This window comes from Morus notabilis, unplaced genomic scaffold (genome assembly GCF_000414095.1).
Source record: "Morus notabilis unplaced genomic scaffold, ASM41409v2 Scaffold1198, whole genome shotgun sequence".
NCBI classification, from domain to species: domain Eukaryota; kingdom Viridiplantae; phylum Streptophyta; class Magnoliopsida; order Rosales; family Moraceae; genus Morus; species Morus notabilis.
Genome location: NW_010364924.1, coordinates 253,629 through 276,800, shown reverse-complemented (window position 1 = coordinate 276,800; position 23,172 = coordinate 253,629). Strand labels below are relative to the sequence as shown.

Genomic DNA, 23,172 nt, shown 5'->3' with positions numbered 1-23,172 from the left:
GCACCATTTTTTGATGAATATTTTATTTTTTATGAGTTTCTTTATATTTCATCTTTGAAAAATAAAATAAAATAAAACGACGTCAAAAAATTATGAAATTTTACAGACACGATCTTTGCATTTTTCTCGACATGCCTGCAAAAAAAGGCCTAAAAATGACAAAAAAAAGTAAAATCATAACTCGATGAAATAGAGTTATTTAGCACACTTTTAGACTTGTGATTGCTTATTTTCTTAAAATAAAATGCCTTAGTGTTAGTATTTTGTATAGCATTAGTTAGTTTTTCTTTATTTGATACAAGGTTGATATTTGTCGAGCAATCTGGATTTAGTTCTCATTTCCGATGCAAGTGTGATGACTCTGGGCGTATAGTGCAGGAAGTCCAAGGGTAGTGTTGGTGAAAGCACTTTGAAAGAAACGCACGGTTAAAGGTGGAGGCAGGAATGCACCCGTTGCTATAGCAATGCTGCGGCAAAGCTACAGCAAAGCAGATACAGCCAAGATGTGCAACCTGGCGCAGTTTTTCCTACAGCTGGTAGTGGTCCAAACGCTGACGTTGTCAAGACAGGACATCTGTAAGAGCACTAGAAGGGGGGACCATCAGTTTTGACTCTCAGGCAGACACATGTAATTAGGGCACCTCAACCTGCCCTAGTATAAAAGGAAAAGAAGAGCTTTGTACGGCGGGCAGCCAGAGAAAAAGAGGGAGGCGCACATAATTCTTGGTATGAGCTGAGAAGAGAAAAAAAGGGAGTACAGGAGGAATTTGGGCACTGATTTCTGGAGCTGAAGGGGGAGTACAACACCTCTGACATAAGGGAGCATAGAGACACACTTGCTTAGCTCAGATTTTAGCTTAGCCATTTTCTTCCTCTTTCTGTATTTTCTCTCTGTGAACTAATGGATATGATTATTGTTATTATTTCTGATTTTATTGAACTAAACACGAGCTAAATTATTTAGCTAGGATATTGATGGAACCAAAGTTACAATGAAGATCTATTTACTATTTTGATTGATTGTGTAATTTCCATCATGTTTATTCAAGTGTGCTGGTTGTCTAATTCTTATGAAATGACATGCCTTCATTTAGTGGAAAATATAAACTTAAACTAATTCTGGAAAGGTTAGTTTAGTTAGATTTAGCTTGGATAATATAAGGGAATAATATAGGAATATATTATTGTCTTGTACAACCCATTAAAATTGGTGCTTAACTTCAGGTTTTGTAAACTAAAGTGCGTAGGAATATGTTGGTTTTGGTTTAAGAAACTATAAGCATAGATATGTCAGAAGATGATTATGCAGAATTTTAGGTTGACTGGATGAACTTTTCTATAGCAATCATATAGCAAAACATGGTCAGAGTTGTAATCGAGGGGAAATCAGTAATCCTAGCCGTTACCCATCATTGATTCACAGCTTAGAGCTTAGATCCTGTTGAGTTTTACCTCTTGTTTGCATTTCAATCACATCCGTTTATTTTACTCATTTATTTTACTTAATTAATATCAATTTGGCACTCGAATCATTCTCGATCACTTTAGCACAACTGGTTTTTGTAATCAATTCCTTATTAACTCAGTCCCTGTGGAGACGATACTTTTACTCACTACTGTATTACTTGTTCGATTACGTGCGCTTGCATGGAGTCATTTTTATGCATAGGATTTTTGGCAAACAAGTTTTTGGCGCCGCTGCCGGGGACTGTGATTAGTGAAAATTATTATAGAAATCAGTTTTTGTTCATTTTAATTCAAGTTTTCCTCTGTTAGTCACGGTCACTCCTTTTGTTCTTCTGCAGGTTTAATTTTCTTGCATGAATAAACCAAGGGATACATACTTGATTCCCTTAGACCCTGAGATTGAAAGAACGTTTAGAGCAAGAAGAAGAGAACAATAAGGATTTGCTGGAATAGAAGAAATGGCTGACAGAGCAAGTGGAAATAATCAAGGTAACCATGGTGTAGCAATGGAAGAGGATAGGGATAGGGCAATCAGAGATTATTTATGATTTTCTTTATTTCTCGTCTTTAAAAAATAAAATAAAATAAAAACGACGTCAAAAAATTATGAAATTTTACAGACACGATCTATACATTTTTCAGGGCATGCTTATAAAAAAAGGCCTCAAAAATAAAAAAATAAAAAGAAAAACACTGTGTAAAAGCCCCCGGCCCGCGTGGTGGGGCGCCCGGGGGCCGGGATAGGTCAAAAATTAACATTTTTATTTATGTTTTGTATTCTAAAATTAATAAACATTTTTTTGGAAATTAATGTAACAAGCAGCACCATTAATTGATGAATATTCTATTTTTTTTTTATTTTCTCTATTTTTCTACTTTGAAAAATAAAATAACAAAAATGACGTCCAAAAATTTTGAAATTTTGCACACACGATGTTTACATTTTTCTGGCCATGCTTGCACAAAATGGCCTCAAAAAGTGTCAAAAAAAATTAAAACGCTGCCAAAAAAACCCTCGGTCCACGTAGTGGGGCACCTAGGGGCCAGGATAGGTAAAAAAGTTTCTGAGCATGCCTGCAAAAAATGGCCTCAAATTATGGAAAAAAAACGCTGTCAAAAAGCACTCGGCCCGAGTATAAGTACATACAAAAATTAAACTACTTTTTTCTTAAGCTCCAAGTAAGAGAAAAGGATAAATAACATGTAAGTAAAAGTATAAAAAGTTGAAGTGCATAGATGGAAATAAAAATTAAACTGCTTTTTCTTAAATTATAAGTTAGAGGAAATAGTAGATAAAAAGTAAGTAAAAGTATAAAAGATAAAGGGTATAAATGCACAAAAGATGAAGAGTATAAATGGAAACACAAATTAGATCTTTTTTTAAAGTCTAAAAAAGAAAAAAGAGTAGATAACAAGTAAGTAAAAAGTATAAAAGGTGAAAGGCATAAATAGAAATAAAAATTAACCGCTTTTTTTTAAGCTCGAAGTAAGAAAAAAGAGTAGATAACAAGTAAGTGAAAAGTAGAAAATATGAATGGTATAAATGGAAAAAAAAAAATTTGTGACACCCATCTGTTTTAAGACGTCTTTTTTCTTAAACTCTAAGAAAGAGAAAAGAATAGATAACAAGTGAGTAAAAAGCACAAACGATGAAGAGGATAAATGGAAACAAAAGTTAACCTCTTTTTATTAAACTCGAAGTAAGAGAAAAGAGTAGGTAACAAGTAAGTGAAAAGTAAAAAAAATTAAGGGTAAAAATGGAAAGTGATACAACTCATTAGGTGGTTCAAGCTTATCCATTACACATTCCAAGTGGGCCAATTACAAGAGCTGTAACACTCCAAGGAATTAAATGAGATTAATTAAGATAATTAAGATTTATTAGTGTGCCTAATCTAGTTTAATTAATTTATTATTGATTAATAAATGTTTCTGACGTGTAAATTTAAATAATTCCAAAGTATATATTTAGATGATTCCAAGGAATTTAAATATTTAATTATTTACATTTTTACCCCAGAAGTGTGTGTAGACACATTTTCTGGACTGTCATTTTAAACGTTGGACACTTGTCTTTTCTTTTTCATTTTCTTTCCTTTTTCCTTTTTCCTTCTTTTCTTTTCTTTCACGTGCATTGCACACTCTCAGTCTCTCTCACTCTCATTCCCTCACTTTCTCTCTCTCCCGTTTTTGCTTCAAATCAACCGGATCTTGAATCAAAGAAGGATTTAAAGAAGTTTCAACGTCAAGAGAATGATTTGAGGTTAGATTTCTGAAAAACCTCTCTTGAATCTCAAATTTTTCAGATTAGAAAACCTATTTTGGTTCAAAATGGATTTTCATGGATTTCTGGAGTTAAATGTTTGTGATGGAGCTATCCATGTTACCACAGCGGTGGACTGGATCCTGCTCAACAGATAAAAATATATCCATTGTAGAGTGAGATTAAGAGATAGAAAACACTATAAAAGGCTTATCTCCCTCACAACATTCTCAACTCTTCTACATCACTCTCAAGTCTCAACTCCACTCTATCTCTCTGATTCTTATAGCTTTCTCTCTCGATTCCTAACTTTCTCTTATCTTTCTCTCTGATTTCCTAACTTTCTCTTATCTCGTTCATTTATAAATTTCAATCAAATTGAAGACATCCCGAAAAATAGGTAGTCTACTCATTATTTTTGTATAATATTTTATTATTTAATGGAAATTTACATTGTTTATTGTTTATAAATATTTTTGTTAACATTATTATTTTTTTTTTTTTACAGAAAATGGCGGAATCAAATATTCCTGATTTTGGAGATCAACCATTTTATGATGATGAAATTTTGATGCACAACTCCAACCCCACTAATGAGGGTAATGTTCCGCTTGATGACCAATCGGTGCACAACGAGGGTACAAGAGAACATGCAAGGGGAAAAAGACTGCGCACAGCTCATGCATGGCAACATTACACGGAGGAGCTATGACCAAATCTAAAAACAGGTGAAATTAAAATCCGTGCGGTTTGTAAATATTGTAAAAAAATACTTTTCTAACAAAAAATGTGGGGGTACAAGCCATCTCAATAGGCATTGGAATACATGTCTGCAATTACACTAAGGTGGTGGTGTGGACTCCCGCCAACAAACACTTTCACTCACAAATCAAGGTTTACAAAAATTTTCATATGATGCACAATGTGCTCGCGAGGCACTAGCTAAATTTTTAGCTAGTGCAGAATTACTATTGTCTTTTATAGATGATGAAGCATTTAAAGAATTTATTCATATTGAATTTTTTTCACAATTTAAAAGGGTCAGTAGAAACACAACTAGAGCTAATTGCATGAAAGTTTTTTATGCAATAAGACAATCGCTTGTTGATAATTTTAGGTCTTTTAATGCTACAGTCTCTTGCACATCTGATCTTTAGGAGGGTTGTAATAAAACTGGTTATTTATGCGCTACAGCTCATTATGTTGACGGGGATTTGGTTTTGCAAAAGTGAATTATTGGTTTTCGTTTATGTCCTTTTCCACATAATGCAAATGATATTTTTTCTGCTATTATGGTAATTTTTAATTTTATGGCATTGAAGATAAAATTTTAACCATTAGTTTTGATAATGCATCAATAAACACAGCTGCTATCAACATGTTCAAAGCAAATTTGAAACCGCCTTTTGGTGGAGAATTTTTTCATCAATGTTATGCATGTCATATCATAAACTTAGTAGTCCAAGCTGGTATTGAAAGTATATCCCATCATCTAACTAAAATTAGAGAAGTGTTATCTTTCATCTCAAGTTCGGGAGCTCGGCTCCAAGAATTTTGACAATATTGCAGAAATAGCCATATGAGGCTAAGAAAGTTTCCAACAAATGTTCGAAATAGGTGGAACTCCACCTACTTAATGTTGAAAACTGCTATTCCGTATCAACAGATAATCACTATATATGTGAACACTAAGCATAGTGAGCATTTTATTTATGATACAGATTGGAAGATTGGTGAGTACTTTTTAAAATTTTTAGAAGTATTCTACAATGCTACCGAATTACTTTCTGGTGTGTATTATCCTACTGCTCATCTTGTTTTGCATCAATTATTTAATATTTCTGAAACATTTGCTTATTATAGGCATAATGATATTTTTGCACCCATAGTAAGTCAAATGGAAAGAAAATTAAAAAGTTACTAGGCCGGTTGTCCAATTTTATATGCATTAGCAATAATTTTAGATCCTAGATGTCAATTAGATGGTACAGAATCTTTGACGTCTGCTACAACAAATAATTTATCTATTGATATAGAACTAACCATTGATGATGCAAGGAAAATGTTAGAAGATAGATTTGCATTGTATGAAAAAAATACGAAACAGGACAACAACAACAGTCAACTTCGACTTCAAAGAGTAGTGTCGGTCCTCAAGGTTCATCATGCAGCTTCTTGAAGAGAAAAGAGAAAGCATCGGGATCATCATCAACACATGGACCGTCTTCAGAACTTGTCAAATATTTTGAGTCAAATTTTATAATTGATGACGACAAACTAGACATCTTACAGTGGTGCAAGAGCAAACAAGATTGTTTTCCAACATTATCTATTATAGCACGTGACATTTTGACAACTCCAGTGTCCACAGTAGCATCAGAGCGAGCATTTTGTGTAAGCAATCAAATTCTTAACGATAAGAGGAGTATAATGTACCCGAATATCTTGGAGGGGCTAATGTGCATGAAAGAATGGGGAGATACAAGAAGACGAAAACAACATTACACAGATGAAACAATTCTAGACTATTTTTCAAACTCAGACATAACATAATCTTCTGGAAGTAATTCAGCCACAATGTAATTTAATTATCCTTGTATACTGCACTATTTTTTCCTTCGCTAAGGTTTTGTCTCGATCTCCCCACAGGTTTTACTTAGCAAGATTTTTAACGAGACAGTCATTTATTTGTAATTATTCATATTATTTCAATAAAATCACAACTTTTTAGGGCATATGATATATTTCATTTTTTTGTCATTAAATATGATAAAAAATGCAAATCGAGTGTAATCTGGTCAACCGATAGCAGAGAAGTAGTAATCCACCAATCGACCGGTGATGCCTCTACCAGTCGACCACTGAGGTCGACCGGTTGAGGTACCACCGACCCTGGGCAGGGCTGTGCCTGGGCAGGGCTGTGCCTGGGCCTGTGCTGGTCCGTGCGTAGTCCTTCACGGGCCTATGTCGTGCCTGGTCTGGGTGTGCCTGAGTCTTCAACGGGCCATGGTCGTGCCTGGGCCGCAGGTTGAGAAAATAAGGCCCAACCCAGCCCTAGTCATTCAGACGTACCGGGCTGGCCCGGCCCGTAACATTAAAAAGCCAGACCGTGCCAAATCGTGCACTGCCAGACGAATTGACACAGCTAATTAGAACTGAGTTCTAATTCCAATATAGAACTAAAAAATCATCATTGCAATTGAAAATCCGCTGTAGCTCATTGGTTAATACTTGAGTTTAGTATCCGGGTTCGAATCCCGGCAGCGGAAATTAACTTTTTAAAGAATACTTTTTTTTAAAATTATAATGTGAATGTTTTAAATTTTTTTGAATTATGAATTTTAGGGGTTGTTTGGTTGGGAGATTCGTGTCTTGATTTGAATTATGATTTGTGGTTTATTATAGTATTTTTTTTATAAAAAATACATATAAATTAAAAATTAAACACATATAAATCAAAAATAATTTTAATCTCATAATTTTAATTCATGAACCAAACATCTCTTTATTTATTTACTTATTAATGGAAGAAACTTATCATTTTTTTCTTTTTAACTTTTTTTGGAGTTAGATTCCTTAAAAAAAAAAAGAAAAAAAGAAGTTACCAGACTTCCATTCCATTACTGCAAAGCTCCATACTTGTCGTTTAGGCCATCGATGATCGATTCCGATTCGATCCGAAATCCTTGATTTACTACACTTCAATGGCAAATGGAATTGCCCTTTGGGCTTGGATTTCTGCTACAGTAGCCCTACTTCTTCGATTCGTTTGGCACGTAATCAATGGCAGAAGGAGCAGGAAACGAGCCGTGGGGTTCTTCCATCCCTACACCAACGACGGCGGCGGAGGAGAGAGAGTTCTGTGGTGCGCCGTCAAGGCATTTCAGGAGGAACTCCCCGACCTTGACTGCGTCGTCTACACCGGCGACCACGATGCCTCGCCTCAGACCTTGATGGCTCGAGCCCTTGACCGATTCGGAGTCAAACTCATTCATCCACCTAAGGTAATCAATTTAATTTGAATAAAATTTCCTTGCGATTTCTTCTCTTAATTGGATTCATATATAATATATGTGATTCTAGTTTTTGTTTTTCTTAATCAAATTTTGATTGGTTAAGCAAGTTTTGAGGGTTTTTTTTACAAGTGTAATTAGCTCTTAAACCCCGTAAAGAAACGGTGAAACATGTAAAATATAATAGCTCTTAAAATTTCTATTTGCATTCAAAATTTATGTAAAAATCTGTTATAAACTAGGCACTGAAATATCAGTTGAAAAATTGGTTTAATTTCAATGTGGAGGGAGGTCTTTTCCTGGGTTAATCAGCTCAGTAACAATAAGCAGCAGCAGGGTTTTTTCTACTTTGAGATTAGGATTGCTAATGACTAAATTTTGGTTTTCAAGATGATAAATGAGCTGCCATGAAGTTACTTATAATTCACAAACACTACAATATTTCAATGCTCAGGTGGTGCATTTGTATAAAAGGAAGTGGGTGGAAGAAACGACTTATCCTCGGTTCACTATGATTGGGCAAAGCCTTGGTTCTGTATACCTCTCTTGGGAAGCTTTGTGCAGTTTCACCCCTTTATATTATTTTGATACTAGTGGATATGCTTTTACATATCCACTTGCCCGGATGTTTGGATGCAAAGTTATCTGCTATACCCATTATCCTACGATCAGTGTAGACATGCTATCTCGTGTTCGTGATCAGAATTCTATGTACAACAATGATGCTTTGATTGCTCGAAGGTGTGAATTGACTCCTTAGATCTTTTTTATGAATATTGAATACTACGCTCTTGTTGCACTAAATGTTGGGCCATCATGTTGAAAACATGTGTTGTTAGACTATTGAACTACTGATAACAATTCCTTTATTCCTCAAAGGTTATATTTGTGGTTGTTAAATTGCATATTTGTGTTGTCGTGATTCTTGCACAAATTTTTGGTCAAATATGTTTAAGATAATTTTGGAACCTGATGATAAATCTCAGTCCTATACATTTACCAGGACGCTGTTGTTTCAGCTTTCATCTCTTCAGGATTTTCAGTAGAATTGAGAAACTATGTATTACCTTTGTCTGCTTTAATGCAAAACCTCATAGATCTTCTCTTGTGGCAGTGTTTGGCTATCAAGGATCAAAATCATCTATTACACTTTATTCAGCTGGATGTATGGCTTTGTAGGATCTTGTGCCCATCTTGCTATGGTTAACTCTTCATGGACTCGGTCTCACATTGAGAAGCTTTGGAAGATCCCAGATCGTACAAAGCGAGTCTATCCTCCTTGTGATACCTCTGGACTTCAGGTTTGTAATCTTTTGTTTCTATTTTTCTACATAATTATATCAGAAAATCCGTGCATGATTGGACAAGATCTTTGTAGCAGGACCTGCATTGAATTTTTTGTACTGTTAGTACAATCAAGCCAAAATTTCCTGTCCCTAATCAATCACCATCGTTTATCTGCTTCAATGCGGTACTTTTTTTTTGTTCATGGCATATTGCACTATCGTGACCATGCTTTTCCAATTCTTACTTTTCAAACATGTATCTTAATATTTGTTGTCAATCACTTGTGAGTTTTTAACTAGCATTACTGAAACAGGTACTTCCTTTAGAAAGGTCAGCTAAGCCCCCCAAGATTATATCCGTTGCTCAATTTCGTCCAGAAAAGGTGGGCATATGAGCAGAAGGTACTAAATTTTTTGGCCGCTCCATTCTGAGGCCTTTGGTTTTTATCACAAACCCTTTGTAACTTGGTTCTTCTCTCCCAGGCACACACTCTCCAACTTGAGGCCTTCTCAGTTGCATTAGGAAGTCTAGATGCCAACTTGCCAAGACCTAAGCTCCAGTTTGTCGGCAGTTGTCGTAATAAATCGGACGAGGAAAGACTACAAAATTTGAAGAATAGAGCAGTTGAACTGAAGGTGGACTCAGATGTGGAATTCCATAAAAATCTTACATACAGGTCTGTTCCTGAAACTTATTTGTGGCGTGTTTTAGTCTTGTAGTTAAATGTTTTGGCAGGAACATCCAGAATGCGTATCTGTGATGTGAAAAGCCACGAGAAACTTTGTGAATCTAGAGCTCATTTTATTGGCTTTCATAAGAAATTAAGAAATGAAATGAATTTCCCTCTTTTCGAAAGTTTGGTGATTATGGCTCTGTTCCCTTATTTGTTAAAGCCCCAAAGAAAAACTCTTAACTAGCACACAATATGTAGCTGGTGAAACTTGAAAGAGATGAATACAAATTTAATGACGATCACAATGTTCTAGCATGCTCTCTCTCTCTTTTTTTTTTTTTTTTTTCTGGGAACCAACTGTTTTCTATCTGTTGGATTTTTGTTCTCTTTCTTAGTATCAGTTAATTTTGACATCTTCAGGGATCTGGTGAAACTTTTGGGAGGTGCCATCGCCGGGATTCATTCCATGACTGATGAACACTTTGGCATTAGCGTGGTAGAGTATATGGCTGCGGGCGCCATCCCAATTGGTAAGCACCCCTGCTGATTTTTTTTTTGGTCAAGAAAGTTCATATATATTCTGCCTCATTTTAATGTTTTTTATGTGCACCGACCTACCTTGTTTTCCTTTCTTGCTGCTTCAGCTCATAATTCTGCTGGCCCGAAGATGGATATTGTTTTGGAAGAAGGTGGACTGCAAACCGGATTTCTCGCCTGCACCGTGGATGAATATGCAGACGCTATTCTCAGTATCATTGAAATGCCAGAGACCGAGAGGCTCAAGATGGCTTCAGCAGCTAGGAGACGAGCTAGCAGATTTTCGGAGCAAAGATTTTTCGAAGATTTCAAAGCTGCCATACGACCAATTCTAAACCATGTGTCCAAATGATAGACAAACAACACATACTGGCATACAAATACTCAGTTAAGGTAGAGCTATTTAATAGAGACGTTATCTGCTTTTCATGATTTTGTGATGGCGAGTACTTGGATTGGTAAATGAAGCTTTATTATTGGAGGTAATAAGTAATTGGGCAGTTCTGATTTCCAACGTATAATTGAAGGAAGCGAAGAACAAGAACAACAGTTTTATGTTCCGGAAAAAACGCGGGACAAAAAAAAGCCAATATCAACTTTTTCTCTCTGAAAAAACATTTTAATGTTGTGATGCTCCCACTTTTAGCAATTTTTTATTTAAAAATATATACAGAGCAATGGAACCTAAACCGCCGGGTCCCCACCCAATTTTTATTGGGATTCCTCTTAATTTTGTTTGATCGTACGTCCTGGGGATTTTTACCAGTGACTCTTATTTTTCATTTTGGAATCATTTAGCGGTTATTTTCACAAATAACCTCCAAAACAGCCTTACTCCTAGTTTGCAATCAACATTTTGAGATTCTTAGTTGAGCATTGTTCACTTGATCTTGAACTTTTAATTTTGACAAATTAGTCATTTAACTTCTGTTTTGTTTTTTGACTTTTAATTTTGATAAATTAGTCATTTAACTTTTGTTTTGTTTTTTTTTTTTTTTTACTGTTTTGATCTCTAGCTACTGACAAAAAGTTTTTGAAATTTCAGAGAAAACATCATGTCCTAGTTGCACGATAAATGAATTTTTTCACAAATATTTGTGTTAAATATAAAATATATATATTCTCAAAAAAAATATAAAATATATATTCTCCTCATTATTATTAAAACAAAGCTAGAACATTTTGCATTTAAGGTAACTATTTCTATAAAGGATTATCTTAGAAATTGCAAGACCATTCTCCAATTGTAGTGTGAAGGACCAAAACATCCTAAAAATTAAAATTTAAGCAGTAATTTATCAAATTTAAAAGTTTGTGGATCGAAGTGGCATGTGTCATAATTCAATGACTAATAATAATAATAATAATAATAAATCTGGCTATATAAATATCCTAAACTAGGCACTATAGATGAAGATACCAACGCAAAAAACACAGAAATAAACACAGAGAACTATGGAGGCAAGAAGGCGAAGCCATGGAGATAACATTAAACGAGCCGAAAACGAAGACAATTACACTGTTCGGGTTGATAGTAGATTCGACATAGCCACAACTTATGCTCAAACCGAGTCCGATACGAAACAATGGTAGATCTACCGCGACAAATTACGTCGCCAGAACCTTGTCGTCTGTCTTTCCGCTGATCGTAGTCTCAACTATGCAAACGGAAGCAGCCTTTCCACAAAAGGTAACAATTGTGAATACATGACTATATATTCATTTTCAAAAATTATTATGATTATATGAAAACTATATAGACATGATATTATCACTTAAACTTCATACGTAAAAGTCCAAGAATTTCTTGTTACTGTTATTTGTTTCCTCGTATACATAACATTCTTGTTACTGTTATTTGTTTCCTCTATGTCATGTTATGTATATATATAATTTTGGGAACGAGATTCTTTTGTTAAGATAAGAAAAATAAAACTGTAGGCATTATCTTCAACTTTCTAATTTTTATCAAATTTCCTTATATATAATTGCATTTTAGGTGTTAGGGGTTTTTTTTTTTTTTTTTTTTTTTTTCATACCACGCCACAGCCCACATATTTTACTATTAATTAGAAACCAGAAATACAAACCGTATGACATATTGTTACAAATTTGCGTTGGAACTAACAAGTACATATCATAAGCTTTTTGTTTTTGCGTAAATAATATCTTATCATTTAACTTCATATATGCAAAGATTCAATAATTTCTTGTAACTGAATAAATTTTAATTTTTTCCTCTATATATGTTAGGAAGCCACGAAGATGAACCGTATGAAGCGACCCATATTGGCGTCGAAACCACTGCCTTCCGTACAAATTTAAACTCTACGAATGCGAAATGTGGAACCCTAAGGTGCTTAAGGACTTTCTCCATGACGGCAGAGTGACAGTTGTCGGCGTCGGAATAGAGAAAGTGGTGAAGAAGATGGAGAAGGACCACGCCTGGGTCATACCCAAGTTGGTGGAGCTGCGAGCGTTGGCTGCTCGGAAGGTGATTAACTTGAATCGTTATGGTTTAGCCAAGTTGGCTGGGGTTGTGCTTGGAGAATAACACATGAACTAAGAGAAGCGGAGAAAAAATCACGTAGTCGAATTCGCGTGGTAATAGTTCGCCCGCCGGCGGCTGACCGATGACATGATTAAGTGTGCAACTGCTGAAGTGTTTCTTGCTTCGCAGATTGGAAGAGCACTATATATTGGAAGATACCATTGCTCATTATCATTAGTTTTTGGTGTTGATATGTTATATGCGTTATATTCTTTAGTTACTTAATCTTAATCCATTTTAGTAGTACTACTATTATATATTGTAGAGTTTTTAATTTACTTTGATCATGTAGTCGTGTAGAGTGTGTGCATGTCACAATGTTAGGGATGATACGTTTTATTGTTTACTGAAATGCTTTCTTCAGTAAACATTAGGCTTCTTTGTTTAGTTTTGTTTAGATAGTTAGTGGAGTCACCTTACCGCAAGCAGCACCAACCCATTGGCAATATTTTATTTGATTAATGGGGAAATGGGGTTTTGTACTTACAATTCCTACTTAAGCTGGGAAAAGTGAAAATCACCATTTATAATCATCATCATCATTATTGAGAAAACTTTTTTATTTGTTTTAGGGTTAATCTCATAAATAGTCTTTGAGGTTTAGCCTCAATCCTACTTTAGTCTTAACTTTTTAAACGTCGCATAGTTAGTCCCTGAGATATTATTTTGTTTCAATTTCAGTCCTTTTGTTAGTTTAGTGTTAAATATTTGACAGAATATATAAAAACTATAGACTAAAATTAGAAACATATAAAGTTTAGAGACTAATGGGACATTTGGTTAATGGGTTCAGAACTATGATTCACGATTCTGATTTTTGAAATTTAAATTTTTCATGAGAAAAACACTGTAAAGAATCAAGCACCATGACTCAGAACTAGGAACGAACTCTTGAAACAAACATCCCATAAAATAATATAAAAAATCAAAAGTTAATTTCCACATATATACTCAAAATTTTAGTTGTTTCTAATTTTATATTCTAATTTACATAGATTCTATCAAATTTTAACGCCTAGTTAATGAAAGGACTGAAATTGAAATAAAATAAAATCTTATAGACTATCTGTGTGACGCTTGAAAAGTTATGGACTAAAGTGAGATTGAATGTAAACTTTAGTGGAATTAACCCTTTTTTTTGGGAGAAAGAGGAAAATAGGCCAAGACTTGAGATGAATTAAAATTAATAGGCCAATAGTTTACATAAGTTAATAAATAGGCCAAATTACTGTTTTCATCCATAACTTGTCTAGTTATGAACAATAACTTGACAAGTTGTTGTCCATAACTTGTCTGACTATGAACCATAACTTGACAAGTTTGTCCATAACTTATCTGGTTATGAACCATAACTTGACAAGTTATGGCCTATTAATTTCTATAACTAAAAATTGACCTATATACTTTCTTAAGCTTTTCATATTGACATATTTTTTACTATTTTTTAAATACTCAAATATGGGCCAAACAGAAGTTACCCAATGGGATACACTTTTCAGGCCCAAAATAAAAGCTCATTAAAAGCGGCGTGCCAAACACGCGCTTTGACGGCAATCAGTTAGATGCCAAGTAAAAGATTTATTTTCGATTACGAGCCACTCACCTTATCGCCAGTTACTTCCCCCACAAACAAAATTCCCAGCAAAACACTTTCCTTTTGTTTTTCCAAATGGTTGGCCCTTAAACACACACCACAAATGGCAGTGTCATTGAACTCCGTCCTGGGTTTCACTTCAACGGTAAACCTTTGCTCTCTCTCTCTCTCTCTCTCTCTCTATATATATATATATATATATATCATTTTGTGAACAACCATTTTTCTTATCTGGGTTTTTGTGGAATACTTTCTTGTTAATGTTTTGCTTCCGAAGTTTCTGAGTTTTCCTGTGGCTTTATTGGTGGGAGTCAAGTTTTATTCGTATTAGGATTTTGTTTGTTTACAACGCGTTTTGCTTGGAAAATGGACTTTGGAGGAGATGAAAGAAGAGAAGGAAAAAAAAAATCTCCCTTTCATGGTAGTAAACGTGTGACCAGCCCCAGCTTCTTGTGTTTAAATAATTTAATTCAAACTTATACCTGTTTATATCTTAATTAGCATATAGATTTGTATTGATCACTGTTTGTGTAACAATCTGGAATAAGGTAGATTTCGTGGGAGAGAGGGAGAGAAGGAGGAGTTTTAGGACATTTTCTGATCTCAGGTTGTGGAAATCATATGGCATATTTGAAGCCTTTTAAAACTTGCAACTACTGAATCTACTGATAGTGATAAACAAAATCTAAGCAATAGAAGAAAGGAAATGGTGAAAAATGATATGCTTAGTTTTGGAGCTTGGTATTTACTTTCTTCTGTAATGGAGTCTAGTTTGTTCTTTATTGACTTGACCCTACTGGATTAAGCCACTCTTATCTCCCATAGGTGGTTGAACAATGACAATGTCCACTTTAACATGCCCAAACTAATACTGGAGATTATTAAAAATAATAATAATAATCAGTGACTTTAGCTAATCTATAGCAACTGTTGGGATGATAACATGCTTATCCTGGAGTTTACTGCCAAACTCAGGAGGGAATTTCTCACATTCAAAATTTTGTAATTCCCCGAGACCGAGTCTATTTTTTGTCACATGTAACCTTTCTATTTTTCCTGCAAAGGACATGTTAGCTGCCTTTTCGGCAATATATGTAGTTGTGTGATTATAACACTATGCTCATGATCATTAATGGTTCAAGGTCTTGTTATACCTATGATAGGGAGGGATGATTTTTCTTTTATTTGTTACTAATGAAAAGAAAAGATCTCTGTATTTGTTAGTCATTTACAAGTGTTTCTTCTTTAGAAGTTACGAATCAAGTACCAGAATGTCTCAAAGCCTTCTAGTGGAGCTTCAATATCAAAGGCCTGCCAAGTAAAATCCTCCTTTGGAGCATCAGGGTCAAGGAGACTTGTAAAGGGAAAAAGGTGGGACTTCAGCCTCTCAGTTGCAGAAGGCGATCGGTTTACTGCAGAAACCAGCGATGGCGGTTCTGGAAATGCTGAAAGATTATTGTCTAATGATCAAATTTCAACTAGTAATCTTCCTTCTTCGCTTTATTCTATTGAAAATAGTCAGGTCCAAACTAGTCCTCGAAACGAGTCATTGCCTCAAACCTCCGAGGCTTCCAACGGTTCACCAATTTCTCCAAATCAAGGAGAGACATTACCATCAACTGACCAGCAAGAGAAACCGAAAAGATCACCACTAACGGTGAGGGAGAGACTAAGGGCAGCCAGGGTTCTCAGTCGTTACAACACAGAGTCAAAGGCATCTAAACCAGACATGGGAAGCAAAGTACTGGATGCTCTTAGAGAGAGCGATCGTGGGAAGAAAAAGGGACTTCCAGAAGCCCCGGGAAATATGTTCGACGACAGCAAGCGAGGGCTGCCACAGCAGGGCTTCACTTTCCAGTTTCCTGGGGGTAATGATTTGTTCATCATCGTTTTCTCATTTGTCTTCATCAGCACAGTGATGTTTGCCACAACATACATTGTGTGGAAAGTTGGTGCCATCCATTTCAACGAGTACTAAAACTTAGACTGGCAATGGGGTTCCACAAATTTTGAACAAGCCACCCTCTTGATCCATTCATACACTGTTTTTGTATCTGCATTGTGGATATAAAATCTTGTTGCGGGCAAGAAATATTTGCAGTCAGTGTACAAAGATTTGCTTGGTCAATATTTATAGTAGTATTCAACATTTGCAGCATGGTGTACCTTGTTCAGAAGGCTTATCAGGTAGGGAACGTCTTGCGGTAACGTGTGCATCTGAATCTCACATTATTTGTCACATTATTCCAAGTCGGTATCAAATAGTGCAAAAAAGTTGACGTGATTTGGTCAAAATCCAACGATTCGAAAATATATACCGTCTACTAAGCTCTTCTACTTGTTTGTCTTTGTGTAATTGAGTCTAGATATGACAAAAGGCTATTCAAAGCATTGAACTTTGGATAGAGAACATAGCTCTAATGCATGTTTATGAACGCCAAATTATCACTAATGACAGATCTTCTCAAATCCGATTATTTAGACAATAAATAAAAGGGTTATTAATACTCATACAGCAGAGTTCTGTGACTTGTTTAACTCTATGGAATAGAGTTTTGATATGACAAAATTAGGCTATTCAAATCTTTAAACCTCGTCCCTAGATTTCTGATCCAAAACAACTTGAAAAGCTAAAACTAAATTGTGTGCTTAATGGGGTCTGAGGGCTCGGTTTATATATTTTGATGTGCCCGTGATTTAATTGAGCTGTTCATTGTCTCTTTTGTCGTCATTTCTTATGGTTATCGTATCTTTTAAGTAACCCTACTGCTGTTTTCTGTCGTTTGTCGTTAACCAAAGGTGCCAAAAAACCCCGGCCGCCAAGTTGCGTGGAATCCAAGGGCGATCTCCATAGAGCATGTTAAGAAAAAGTTGGTTCCTTTAACAACCTTGATTTGGCACATTTTCATCATGGTTCTTTCCCTGTATTTCACACCAGTTTTTCTCTAGCAGGCCTGCTGAATCTTTGCGGGATCTTGCTATCCAAAGTATTTTTTTTTTTTAAAATGTAAGAAAAAATGATTTTTGGTGTCAACCTGTCTCCATTCCGTTCTTCACTTTGAAAATTTAGGACCCACTAATAGAACAAGACTTGGTTCAATTTAAGTTTAGTTTTCACTCGTACATAGGTCGGGCAGGGATCCTAAAGTGCGGCTGTGGAGATCAAACCCTAAGCGCATCTTGAGAGAAGAAGAAAGAAAGTTGAGAAGAACTTAAGTAGACAAGTTAAGGGTATTTGACATAGCCGTTTTAGGTTCAATCATGAAGAAAAACTTTGGTTTGGCACATTTTCATTGTGTCAAGATCTTGCCGACGATCTGATTTAGCAAAAACTGTCGAAGCAAATGGGACCCAGAAAACTGCATTTTCTGATCCCCTCTTGCGAGTAAAAAAGAGATGAGAAAAAAAAAATAAAACAAAAAAAAAAAAAAAACCCACTAGAGGAAGAAAAGAACACGGGAGTCATATATACCACACAATGTTGTTTTGAGTAAACAGAAGTTGGCAAAGTGAGTGGTTGATCAAAGGTCGTATCAATCTTTAAAGTCGTCTTTATGGTGAGTTTTACACGGTCCTACAAAAGTGACAATATTGCTGTGATTCTGATTTTAGCACTCTTGTTTACTTCCGTGTAGGATATATATCTAGTCAAAAAAAAAAAAAAAAAAAAAAAAAAAAAAAAAAAAAAAAACCCCGCCTATGGAAGTGGACAAACTTAGCCGCTAATTCGTTCCTTCTCTTTAGGCCTCAATTTGACATAAATTAGGAAAAAAAAAATTAAATTTGTTAAAGTTCAAACAAAGAAACAATTTGTATTGGATTTCAATGAAGAAGAAACTAAATAGGAACACTGTTGCGGCTTTATATGCATACATATCCTGCGTAAGAATAAAAGCACCAAAGAACCATAGTAATTTTGAAAGATTGTACACTTGTGGGTCAATTTATCTATACCAATTATCGAAGAGACTTCCTGTGCATTCCCTTTTGATTTTTTGTCCAAAGTTCAGTCAGCATTAGTATTAATACCCTGGCATAGGACAATCTACAATTTCACTTGTGGGTCATTTCTTGTATCTTAAAAAAAAATAAATTATAAACAAATAATCACGATATTGTTGAAATGACAAGTGGATAGATCCAAGCACAATTTTCGTTAGACAATTTTTTTTTTTTTTTCAATAAGGCCCTTGTGGATATTACACCAATCACCATCATACGTGAAGATCACCATATCAGATCACTATTAGCGCCTTTTTTTTTTTTTGGGTAAACAGTAAAACTAGTTGCTATAGCTCTTATTGATGTGGGATAAAAAGCAGTACTGAGTGAGATTTTACGATGACTAGTTTTGATTTATTTTCTCCTCGGCCATGGAAAATTTTTGCCACCAATATTCCTCTCCTAATCAGCCCAAAGAGGCAAACTTTTCAGAGTCTTCGTTGCTGGTTCCATGGCACATACCTTCTCATCAATATGTATCAACCTCTACAGCTTTCCAATTCTGTGGATTACCATCGCTTTCTCTACCGATTGATAATCATGCAGAGGATAAAGCAATGGCCGCTTCTAAGAGCCACAGCCAAGCAGAGAAGCGTCGTAGGGACAGAATTAATGCACAGCTTGCAACTCTTAGGAAACTAATTCCCAAGTCCGATAAGGTAAATTTCTCATCTCTCTATATTTTGATAATTTGATAGATTTATGAAGTGTTTGGTTCATAGGTTTGAGCCATAATTTAAACTTTTTTCGGTAAAAATTTATATTTCTCTTCAAATTTATAAACCAAACATACTATTAGATTATTGCCCAGTACTATTTCTGATCTCATGTTTTGGGTGAATAAGATCAAATATGAGTTCATTAGTCATATTGGGCATGTGCTGATTTGGGTAGATATTCACTTCAATACCAATTTTCCATTTTTTATATATACTAAAAGTTTCTATTTTTTTTATTTTTTATTTTTTAATGAATTAGATGGACAAGGCGGCTTTGTTAGGAAGTGTGATTGATCAAGTGAAGGATCTGAAGAGAAAAGCAGTGGAAGTGGGAAAATCCTTGATAGTTCCAACAGAAGTTGATGAGATAATTATTGAGAGTGATCTTTCTGATGAAGATGTGAATGTCATGAACCTCACCAACAAAAAAAGCAGTAAAAGTGACAACAACATTTACATAAGGGCATCGGTTTGCTGTGACGACAGGCCAGAGCTTTTCTCGGAGCTCATTCAGGTCCTCAAAGGCCTAAGACTCACACCAGTTAGAGCCGATGTGGCTAGTATTGGTGGCAGAATCAAGAGCGTTCTCATTCTTTGCTCTAAGGATCATGCTCAAGAAGCCGTTTCCATAAACACTCTAAAACAGTCGCTTAAATTGGTTTTGAGCAAAATTGCTTCAGAATCTATGGCTTCAAATTGTCGCATTAGAAGCAAGAGGCAGAGGTTCTTCTTGCCTTCATGCAATCAATAATTAATAAATTTGCGTAACATTTTTTATTTTTGGTTTACTCGTTATTGTTAATATATATTGTTTTTTAAAGTTGAGGGTGTTGTGGTGGAGTCGGGTGTGTAATTACCGTTAATTTGTGTCTTTATTGTTAATATTTTAATCCGCGGAGTCCGGACATATGCTTCAATCATACAATGTATTATGGGCGTGTGAGCGAGATCTGAGTGCAAAAGCAAGAGATGTGAGAATAATACATCAAGTGGTTTCTTATCATAGAAAAAGGAGACGTATGATCACTTTTCTTCTCTCGCTTGAAAGCAACTACACTACTACCTCCTTTCACTCCCAACATCATTAGTACTTTGAAAAACTTTAAGGGGGTAAAAGAGTTAAAAAAAAAAAATGATTGCATTATTATTTTTCATAGTTTCTCCTTCCTTCCGTGGTTAGACCATCTTGGATGTAAATTTTGATGCTAATTGTATATTTAATACTAAAAAATATGATGAGGTATGTTAATGCATAATGTTATTTGAAATGTTAAATTTACTTCTTTCTATCATTATAAGCTTTAAAAGTTGTAAAAGTAGACTTTTAATTTTGAAATAATTTAAATACGTAAAAGTTGCAATAATTAAATGAAAAGGTAAACATATCAATCAAATGTTATGTTTGTCATGTGCTATATAGTAAGAAATTTTTCACAAAATAGAAATTTAGCACAACAAATAATTTTTTATTAGAGAATATTTTTTTACATTCAAATGTTAAATTTATAATTAGCACATCAATTATAAATTATAACATTGTATTTGAAGTGCCCTTGCTAATATTTTTCAAAAAAAGAAAAAAAAAAATCTTCGGTTGCTAAACGACAGCAAAAACAGGTAAAGAGTACCACAACTAGCAGTAGTAGACTAGTAGTAATACTCTTTAGCCTAATTGATATGATATATCCGAATGCTTGCACTGCTTATCAAATACTTTTAGGTAAGAAAATGGCATTAAAATTATTAAAAGATAGCTGAATGCCATTGTGTATGTAATAGTGGGGTTGAACATGATAACTCGGTGAAAAAAATTATCCTCCCAAAAAAGGGGGAAAAGTTATGGTATAACCTTGATCTATATAGCCTTTAACCACTCTCAAACTATAGACCTTATAATTGGAAAGACTTTTTTTAATTATTATTTTGATAATTGGATAGAATTTTTTCTATTGGTAGTAGATGCACATCGCAGAAGCTTTAGAAAGGTGCGGCAATGGGGGCCCTCAAATTTTGAATTTCCAGTCCATACAAATAGTTTAAATTACTATTGTACCAGATGAAAGATATTTCAAGCAATAATTCAAAGACTCGATTCTGAGAACCCACCTCATGTACATCTATAAACAATATAAAACTTGATACGTTTTAGCAATATATTTTTTTTTCTTGACCATCCTGTAAAAAGCATAAAGAAGTTGAATTTTGTTTTCTATGAGAATAATGCTTCATGTGTGAATTATTTGAAAAGAAACATACACGTGTTACAAGTTGGAAGGTTGTGTGTCTTTGTCAATCATACTACGTTAGCATTGTAGCACACTGCTCACTCCCAATTTTACCTGCTAACACTACGAAAACCAACTTATTTATTCTCTTTTTTTTATTTTTATTTTAATACAATCTCGAACCAGCATTTTTTTTTTTTTTCCTAATCCCATCCCACTCAATGACTCAAACCTAGATGCTACTACACTAAGTGGTCTTAGGCTATTTATTCATGGTTTGGCGGGTGGGTTGGTGAGCAGGGCACATATGCATCGTTTTTTTCTAAAAAGTTTAACTTCTAATCCTTTTTATAAATTATTTTTGTCCACTTATGTGTTGGAATATTTAGCATTTTAAGCATAAACATCTATTGCCACGAGCTTAAACCAATTTACAATACTAATAAACATGAACTACGATAAACAGCACTTTACAATATACTAATCCGTTGTGTAAAATAGGGTTTGAATTCAAACTTACCACAATCATCTATTAGCAACTAGCTAGCCAAAATTAAAAGAAAAAAGATGAGTTAATCAGATATAAGAATCCATTAAAAAAAAAAAAAAAAAAAAAAAAAAAAAAAAAAAAAAAAAAAAGAGGGACGGGTCAAGCTTGTGAAGGATTTTCACAACTCGAACTCAACTTGCCTACCGAACAAAGGCGGGTTGAATCCCCGGTCCAACAAATCTATGGCTTAATGATATGGCCTTTGCGTTTAGCAAGTGCGTGGAAAAAAGTTGGGTTGACGGATTTTATGAAATTTTGAATACCCTTAGTTAGCATATGTACAGTAATATTTGGCCAATTTCAACACAGAAAAATGAAAAAACGCAAATACTATATATGTTTTACTTGTATACATGTTTCTAAACAATCAGAAACAGGTATAGAGCTCAAATCCCTTTTTTCCTCATTTGAAATGAGAGCCGTACATGTTTTCAAACAACCCAAATTGTTGCGAGATTTCATAAAATTACTTAAAACTTGGATAATCTCAATACACATTTCCATTGACATATAGAGTTCAAATCCCTCGTTTAAAAAGAAAAAAAAAAAATCTTAAACATCACTCAATTAATTTTATCATCATCATGTCGTGTAAAACTGAGATTTCAACCCCCATAAGCATGGACCCTGCAAGCCGTACCTACACAACCGCAACAGTATACAGTTAGGGTGACAGTACGTAATGTGTACTGTTTCAACTAACTAACTCCCCCTAACCCCCCGCATTCCCCGTTTTAGCAGTTTTTTCTCTTTTGAGTTTCTCGTCCACTTCCTACCCTTCCGTTTACCATTACGTCCCCTTCCCACTACACCCAAACGGCTATCCGTTATATATATAAATATGCCATTTATGATTTATATATATATATTTATATCTTTTAATCTTGCTCACTCATCACGTCATCAAAATCCTCTCAATTTGGTCGTTAATATAATATTATACAATCTATCCACTCATCAACGGCTAATATTGCCCTAGAAATAACGGCCTTGACAAATATTTATTTTACGTAACCTAACCGCCATAGTTTCGGAGCTGTAACGTTACGTTGAAGATGATTTCATCAACAGGTTTTAAGAATTGCTAGGAAAAAAAGCCGTTATTTTTTGAGTCAGTTATAACCTCCTTAGACCCCCCACTTCATAAACCCGTAGTTTTTCCAAGATCACGCATAGAGAAGTCTGACAATATATGTGTGTATGTATATATATACAAACAAACGCGTAACTTGGTTTTTTTCTTAAAAAATAATAATAATGATAAACCGGAGATAAAGAGAGTCGTTATATA

General features: G+C 34.7%; 3 protein-coding genes across 4 annotated transcripts; all 3 read left to right on the top strand.

Moving 5' to 3' along the window:
• Positions 1-7,302: 7,302 nt before the first annotated feature.
• On the top strand, positions 7,303-10,895 carry LOC21393222 (GDP-Man:Man(3)GlcNAc(2)-PP-Dol alpha-1,2-mannosyltransferase). The gene is made up of 7 exons (XM_024171555.1): positions 7,303-7,734; positions 8,198-8,484; positions 8,858-9,044; positions 9,344-9,412; positions 9,513-9,706; positions 10,124-10,233; positions 10,348-10,895. Exons 1-7 carry the CDS (start codon positions 7,435-7,437, stop codon positions 10,590-10,592), a joined length of 1,392 nt encoding a protein of 463 aa, XP_024027323.1. The 5' UTR covers positions 7,303-7,434; the 3' UTR covers positions 10,593-10,895.
• A 3,498-nt stretch (positions 10,896-14,393) lies between these two features.
• On the top strand, positions 14,394-16,489 carry LOC21393221. Of its 2 annotated transcripts, none has more exons than XM_010107136.2 (2): positions 14,394-14,530; positions 15,638-16,489. In XM_010107136.2, the coding sequence occupies exons 1-2, from the start codon at positions 14,489-14,491 to the stop codon at positions 16,361-16,363; spliced, it is 768 nt and encodes a 255-aa protein (XP_010105438.1). In that variant the 5' UTR covers positions 14,394-14,488; the 3' UTR covers positions 16,364-16,489. The 2 variants fall into 2 exon arrangements, with proteins under 2 accessions (XP_010105438.1, XP_024027324.1); XM_024171556.1 differs by having other exon boundaries at positions 15,635-16,489.
• A 2,177-nt stretch (positions 16,490-18,666) lies between these two features.
• Positions 18,667-20,139, top strand: LOC21393220 (transcription factor bHLH51). Its single transcript, XM_010107135.2, has 2 exons — positions 18,667-19,046; positions 19,366-20,139. Exons 1-2 carry the CDS (start codon positions 18,759-18,761, stop codon positions 19,855-19,857), a joined length of 780 nt encoding a protein of 259 aa, XP_010105437.1. The 5' UTR covers positions 18,667-18,758; the 3' UTR covers positions 19,858-20,139.
• Positions 20,140-23,172: the final 3,033 nt, after the last annotated feature.